General features: G+C 49.1%; 1 protein-coding gene and 1 long non-coding RNA gene across 2 annotated transcripts; both read right to left on the bottom strand.

The window, feature by feature from the left end:
- Positions 1-555: 555 nt before the first annotated feature.
- LOC123079791 (uncharacterized) lies at positions 556-2931 on the bottom strand. Its single transcript, XR_006438109.1, has 3 exons — positions 2783-2931; positions 2516-2672; positions 556-1070 (listed from the first exon to the last, which is right to left on the bottom strand). It is a non-coding gene; the product is annotated as an uncharacterized lncRNA (long non-coding RNA).
- Positions 2932-4506: 1575 nt separating this feature from the next.
- On the bottom strand, positions 4507-6374 carry LOC123079790 (protein ENHANCED PSEUDOMONAS SUSCEPTIBILITY 1). The gene has a single exon (XM_044502601.1). The coding sequence runs from the start codon at positions 6257-6259 to the stop codon at positions 4778-4780; it is 1482 nt and encodes a 493-aa protein (XP_044358536.1). The 5' UTR covers positions 6260-6374; the 3' UTR covers positions 4507-4777.
- Positions 6375-7594: the final 1220 nt, after the last annotated feature.

Below are 7594 nucleotides of genomic sequence, written 5' to 3'. Positions count from 1 at the left end.
TCAATTAGTTTACTGCATAGTTTATTTTGAAGACTGTTAATGTTTCCGAGCGAGCTCTCATAAACCCATCCAATATTTTTGATCGTTGCTCAGAGTGACGTTGGCGAAGAACATATAACAGTGACCCAGTCAAGCAAAATCACGGCATGGGGTGTAGTTGGGCATGGAGCTCGGCACTGCTATAGTCACTTAATGCATGTACCCGTCGGCGCGCACATCTGTCCTAGACAGAGTAGGCTAGGCGTGCTCCAACCCTGCCATCCCGTGCATAGTGCAATGGAGCTCCCTAGGCAGTCTATGAAATTTCGTTGTCATCTCATCGCCCGTGAAGCCGTGATCGCACTCCCCTGGTTTTGAAAATGGAGTTGGTTGCCACTGGCGTAGCTCAAGAAGTGGACAAGAGTCAAAGTGCATGATTGGAGGTTAGCACACGTAAAATTACCGAACGAGATATGCAGCAGCCGGTCTTTCTCATTGCGTCCTCTCATGTCTGCAGCTTGGTGGCTTTGCCAATGACAAACTCGAAGCCCAATAGACAAGTAAAATCGAGGCCCATGTAGGCACCAGCAACATCATCTTATAATTTTAATTTTCAGCTTCCTGCCTAACAAGCCAAGCACTGGAATTACAGACGCTCTACTGCCTTCGACAGCAAAAACAACACAGTTTTTGACAAAACTAAGAACAGGCCACCCCATCAGTAGTAAAACTAAAATTTTAGTTGACCAAGCAACAGAACTGCAATCACACAGCAAAACTGTTCAAATGAAGTTAACAGACATCAGGAGAATTACTGTTGGTAGCACAAATTAAAATTCAGACATCCCAAATAGAGAAATTACCACCACACAACCACATGGAGACTTGATGGCATCAAACATCACAGCCAGTTTCAATCTAGAGGAAGTTAGGCTCAAACGGTCAGCTCTTTTTAGTACCGCATGCATTGCTGCAATGTCCAACCACCCCACAGTTTATGCACTTCGGCATAAGTGCAAACAGACAATTCAAGCGTTGTTTTCCTGTCAGGGTTCATCTCCCTCTCATCTGGCGCTTTCCCGATTCTATCCCTGGAAACCGTTTCTCGGCAGAACATATTAGAAACAAAAATTTGTCAATGCGGTCTGGGAATTGAATAAAGGGCATGCCATGCCAAGTAATCTTTGCATGGAACAACCATTTTGAATATCGTTCTGGTAGATAATAGGGTAATCTAAAAAACATGCCAATTTACTGAAAACAACAACCTATGCACAATCAGTTTGCCTCAACATTCCTCGAGCGAACCGTCCGGTAAGTAACAAAACTAAGACACACAACAAAATGGTGATAGTGACTCTGATTTGTTCAGATTCTTATACAATTATGTAAATGCAAACGCTAATACCAAATCAAATTCATTTTTGCCAAAAAAATCAGTTGTGCTCTCAGGCGATCCACCTACAAATCAAAAAAGCCCCCCACCCCACTTTGCACCTAAAAAAAATCTGGAAACTAACACCATATGTGGTGAAATCGAACCACCACCCGTAACTATTGAAAATCGAACTGTCACCCAATTAGCTTTCAGATCACTATATATGCAAACAACCACAACTTGAACTACCAACCATAAGTGTAAAGAACATAGAAGATGTGATGTTCCACACGGTTTTACAATTAACCTTCGTGTCCAACCACTCATAGCTTCAGAGAACATAGAAAATGCTTATGGTTAATGCCAAACCAAGAAGTCCATTCACTGTCATATGAAACTAAACGAACATACCATCGTTCCAACAACCAACAAACAAAACACAACCAGTGGATGCCTGAAATCCCCTAAACCAGGCAATGTGAGCAAAAAGAATGGACCAACCTACATTTTTGCTAAGTTTGTTGTCGAAATACATCCACCAAGAGAAAACTTCTACTAACAAGTATTATGCCACTTCCAATGCAATACTGAGCCAGAAACTGAATCTGAAAACATCGCAAACTAGATACTGAATCCAATACCAATCCATCCCTTTTTCACTGCAGCCAGAAACTGAATCGAATAATCAACAATTTCCCCAACTCCAGTGTTCAACGGCTCATGCATCTGGCCCCTCCATGGTACGACAAATGTTTTATACTCTTTTTAACTTCACGCCTATCCAGTTTGTGCCTAACTACACCAACTAACACTAGCAAAACCAATCAAACAGGCTACACCTGCACCAAAATGAACTATTTATTCTAGTGGACAACAACCCTAATAGCACACATGCTATCTGTGGCATAGAGCAAAAATCCGAATAATCACACTGTCATTTGTATCCCCGAAATCCAAATAATCCAACGAATCTGTACCACCGAAAATGGACAGAAACTAAACTGCATGCTAGACGAAATACTCGTGTCCAGCCACAAAACTTCCCTTGGGATGAACTGCTGCGCTAGCAAGCCAAAATCAACTAACTGATACAGTTACGATGCAAACCCTGCTGAACAGATGTAAAATCACAAAAATCACAAAGGATTTCTCACTAACCTTCGTGTCCAGCCACTCGTAGCTTCAGAGCACACCTCGTATCTGGCTGCATCTCCATCTTGCTGTGCTTTGCCGCCCTTGTCGATCTCGACCTCGGCCGCACTCATGGAATCCTGTGACTCCACTGGGTGGAGAGAACCATTCCAACCGGCCGGCGCTGTGAGGATCAAATCTAGCCATTTTAGTACGAAGTTTTCAAATCCATCCCGCTGATCCTACAAGCAAGAGATGGAAGAAGGAAAAGAGCGGGGTAAAATACACATATACCCGTCGAGCTCGAGGCCGTCGGTGGACATCTCGCCGGTCCAGAGTCGCCGCCCTGGTGCGCGTATGTGGAAGAACAGAGCGGCCGCCGCAGTGAGCGTCTGTGGAAGAGAAGGGGATGGCGAGCCAGTCCCCCCGTGGCTCTATGTGCTCCGCAAAGGTAACGGGGCCCATTCTATGTTTCGAACCACCTAACATGTCCCAAATTGCCGGTGCAGGCCACGTAGTGCTTCCAAGGCCCGGGAACAGCTGCGTGGCTGGGCCGAACACAATACGCCTATGTGCATATAGGAGTACCACGGACCGTATTTCCCCCACTAGGCCTGCCAAGCTGCTGCAAACGAAGTGACTGCTTTCGAATCCCAAAGCCCATATAGACGCACTAGATTTCGGCCTGCTTGTAGCCCGGCCACCAAAAGCCCTCACTCATACATCGGGCCTCTATTACAATGCACAACAACATGAGCGAACCAAAGCGCATATGATCTATACTTCATATATAAGTTTCGTTCACTCAGGTATATTGCCAAAATTCTTTCAAGTTTTTTTTTGAAATTATTCTTCCAAGTATTGAAAAAATACATATGCCATTACAATCATATGCTTTTTGGAGTCCTTGAAATGGAATATACCACAATGGTCAATGCTAGAGAGAATAATATAAGTAACAACTATTATGCTTTATGTATGATGAAAAGACTCTATGATTGTATGACTTGATTGCTAGAGCAGTGTTTTTGAAAGTGAGGTTAGTTCATAATTTTACAGAAGGAATTGTGTGTATAAAGCTAAGCACATTGACTACATTTTACAACTCCATCCATTTCAAAATGTACAATGTATGTTGATTTCTTAATACAAATGTTTAGCCAATAATTATGTTGTCCATGTGATAGAAAACCGCAATCGTTAGTATGTGCCATTGAATAAAACATAACGATATCGTTATATTATCATGTAAACCATGCACTCCCTCCGAACGGGCGCATAGAGCGTGCGGGTGTCCTAGGTCGTCAGTTTTGACTAACAAAATATATGTTATATGCTACCGAAACTATGTGTCTGAAAATTGTATTCTAATATGAATCCAATGATACACTTTTGATGGTATATAACACATGTAGGTTAGTCAAACTGAGGACACAGAGGCCACACCGATCCTATAAACCGAATCAGAATGAGTATTAACTATTATCAAAGCAGGATTGCTAAATCTCAGTTGATAGAGATTTAACGAAGTCTCAGTCAATGCTATATTCATGAGATCTTACGTGAAGATTTGTGTAATTTTTTCTTTTAACCTTTTTATCTTTTCTTTTTATATGTTCTGTCACTTGACTAAGGCTTCGTTAAGTCTCAATCGACTAAGATCTAGCCGCACCCTTGTCAAAGTACTCGGCCATTAGTCTTATCTTATACTTCCTTCGTCCGAAATGACTTGACGTTCAAACAGATGTATCTACGTATGGTTTATGTTTTGAGACGACTGAAGTACATTACTGGACTGCGCACGGAGTGAGGAGGAATTATTTGTTAAGCCGCCGCATACTGGGAATTCAGTGAGTCTCAAGGATCTACTTCATGTCTTAATCAGTCTAGCTAGTGTGCGATTAGGAGGCGCGCTGGTGCGCAGTAGTATGTCTGTACTGTGTGTGTCTTCCAAGAAAGAAAGCCGCACATATGCCATCGGTACATCGATCGACAAGGAGAACTCATGGACACTGTGCAATCAAACACTTTCACAACCTTATTTCCAAGTTACCAGTTTCACAATCCATCCATCTCCTTCAGCAAGCGTCGCCGCCTAAACTAGTCATTCCAAGCACTACGAGTACCAGGCCCACCGCCCGCGCGCACCACCTCGTCCCGAAATGGCTTCTTCCCGCACACCAAGCAGGCAGCTTGACGACATGTCATGGCGGCCCTACTCGCGCACGCGCGCGCGCACGCACGGACGGTCCCGAGCCCGCACTGACCGGTAGGGGGGTACATCGATGATCACAACAGGTGCGCCGGGCACGACACGTACTGCATGAACTCGTCGTCGCGGAGCAGCGCCGCCATCGTGTCGGGGGCGAGGCACACCTCGATGTCCACGCTGCCGTCCCCGGAGCGGCCCGGGAACGCCGACATCTTGCCGTCGAACTTGTTGGCGCGCCCGCTGCGCACCGCCAGGGGGCGGCCCCACCCGAAGTCGTTGCCCTCGTACATCGGGAACCGGTTGGAGCTGCCCATCGTCACCACCGCGCCGTCCGGGTTGCCCAGCGGGAAGCACCGGGGCGCCGCCTGCCACGCCGCGGCCGCGCCGCGTATCGCCTCGTCGCCGTACGCCGCCAGGCTCGCGTGCAGCTTCGATGCCGCCCACCGCAGGCCGTTGGACGCCAGCTCCGCCACCGTCGCGGTCGTCGGCGCGCTCTGGATGGCGTTGCCGAAGTAGGCCGGGGAGATCGCCGGGCGCAGCCGGTGACGGCAGTTCACCGCCAGGCGCAGCGTCGTCGTGGCGTCGGCGTCGAGCTGCTTCCGCGCGCGCGTCGTCGAGATCCATATCTGCGCGCACAGCGACTGGAACGACGAGATCTCGCCGCGCGCCTCCTGGTTCTTGTTGGGGTCATGCGCCATCTTGCCGTAAACCTCGGCGTCTTGACCGGCGCTGGACCGACGGTTGGCCATCGCCTTCAGCTCGCGAATTGAGTCCCTGCTGAAGTGGAAGATTCTCTCGCGAAGAGGCGCGTCCGCGTCAAAGGTCACGGCGGGGCCCACGCCGCCGGCAAAGCGGAGGACGGCCGTTGACTCGCCAAAGAAGTTGCGGCGGAAGTCCGGCAGCCTGGGCGACGCGCCGCGGCAGAGGGCGGCCCAGGTGTTGTAAAAGTGCCAGAAGGAGGTGCCGTCCACGACGGCGTGGTTGGCGACGACGCCGATGAAGACGGCGCCATCGCCGAGCACGGTGAGCTGGAAGGACGTGAGAGGGCGGCGGTGGCCCTCGTAGCTCACGGTGCGGTCCATGGGGAACAGGTCCTTGGTGAGCCTGGTGGGGACGTCGGCGTTGGGCACGAGGAAGTCGTTGAGCGACAGGGCTGGCGCCACGGCGTGATGGAACTCGACGCCGGCGTCGTTGCAGCGGATGACGATGCGGTCGTCGGGGAGGGTGACGAAGCGGCCGGCGAGGGCCGGGAAGACGGCGAGCGCGCGGGAGAGCGACGAGACGAGGAGCGAGACGAGGGAGGCCATGGGGACGTCGGGGGCGGGGAAGAAGAGGCCCTTCTGGATGTAGTGGCAGGAGAGCATGGGCAGGTCGGAGACGGAGAGCGTGAGGTCCCCGATCGCCGACGGCGGGCCGTCCGGGCGCACGGCCTGCCTCGACAGCACGGCGATGCCCGAGCCCGACACCGGCGCGTCCAGGCAGATGGGCTGGGCGGGCATAATGGCGGGGGCGGTGGGGACGGTGTCCATCATGGTCATGGCGGAGAGCATCTGAGCCATGGGTGTTCGACCGATTGCTACCACCGCTGCTGCTGCTAATGGCGCGTTGGGCAGTAGCTAGAGGCCAAGGAGGTGGTTTGGGGAGTGCTGCCTTGTGCTGGACAGTGAGCAGGCTGGGGCGGTTTATATAGGACACGAAGGGGGTGCTGGATGCATGCACCTGAGCATCAGTACCTTCTCTACCAGTAATACTACTGTTTTGGATATTCTCTGGGCAGGTTTGGTGGTTGTCTGATGCATACACAAATCAGATAAAGGAACAACCACATCTGTGTGTTATGCTTGTGCCTGTGAAGAGCTCAGCCCCCAAAAGAAAAGGTTCCATTTCTTAAAATAAGGATACTGATTACTGATTAGGATGGTGATTAGGAGCATCAGCGTTAGCCAATTTGTTGTCTGCACATAAAATATTCGAACTCTTTGGAGGTGTTCCTAGTTACTGATAATAACTACTCTCTCCCTTTGTCCCGAAATACTTGTTAGGGAAATGGATGCATCTAGACGCATTTTAGTTTCAGATACATCATTTTTTATCCATTTCTTTGATAAGTATTGCAGACAGAGGGAGTAGAAAATTGGCACGTGATTTGTTTGATAAGTATTTCTGGACAAAGGGAGTAGCATATTGACACGTGATTTGACTGTTCATATTAATGCGACTTTATAAATAAATGTTTGCCAAATAAAAACTTTCTCATGATTTATCTTACCAAATAAATAGCATTTATTAGCTTACCAAAGAAAACAAAATTTTATTTGGTAAAGCAAATAAAAGATGGGCCGGTTAAAGCGACTTAAAAAAAATCATTGGACAAAAACCAAAGATAGATGAAAAAATAAATACTGGGAGGGGGGAGGGGGTGGGCGGTGTATGAACGTAGAATCCCAAACCCCCTTTAGTAAATGATCAAAACATATCCACCGGTCACACCGAGCGATCGCCATGCGTCTTGTGGGACTGCCCAACCCGGTTCTATGGCGACTGGTCAACATATAATCCCGTCTTCCTCTCTCTCCGACGAACCACCACCCATGCTTCTTCACCCATGAGGTCACGATCCAGCTATGGTGGAGCTCTCTCTTTTCCCTGCCTGGTGCTGCAGGATGACATCAAATGGATTACGAGGGGGGCTCATCCTCTTCTTCCGTTCCTCTCCTACCACTGGTCGGCAGAGGTTGCCACGCCACTGCCACGAGGAAGACGGCCGGTGTTACAAGTTGGCCACTGTGAACGCAAAGATGTTGCGGACAACCCCACCGCAAACGATGACGGTGATGCAACAATGACAAATTGCAACATGGACCATGTTGCAATGGGTGATCGCAACATAGACC

This window comes from Triticum aestivum, chromosome 3D (genome assembly GCF_018294505.1).
Source record: "Triticum aestivum cultivar Chinese Spring chromosome 3D, IWGSC CS RefSeq v2.1, whole genome shotgun sequence".
Classification (NCBI taxonomy): domain Eukaryota; kingdom Viridiplantae; phylum Streptophyta; class Magnoliopsida; order Poales; family Poaceae; genus Triticum; species Triticum aestivum.
The sequence above is the reverse complement of the archived record's forward strand: the minus strand, read 5'-3'. Positions and strand labels throughout refer to the sequence as shown.

Coding starts and splice junctions, on each gene's coding strand:
- LOC123079790 (XM_044502601.1), bottom strand. CDS start 6,259: ATGGCTCAGATGCTCTCCGCCATGACCATGATGGACACCGTCCCCACC.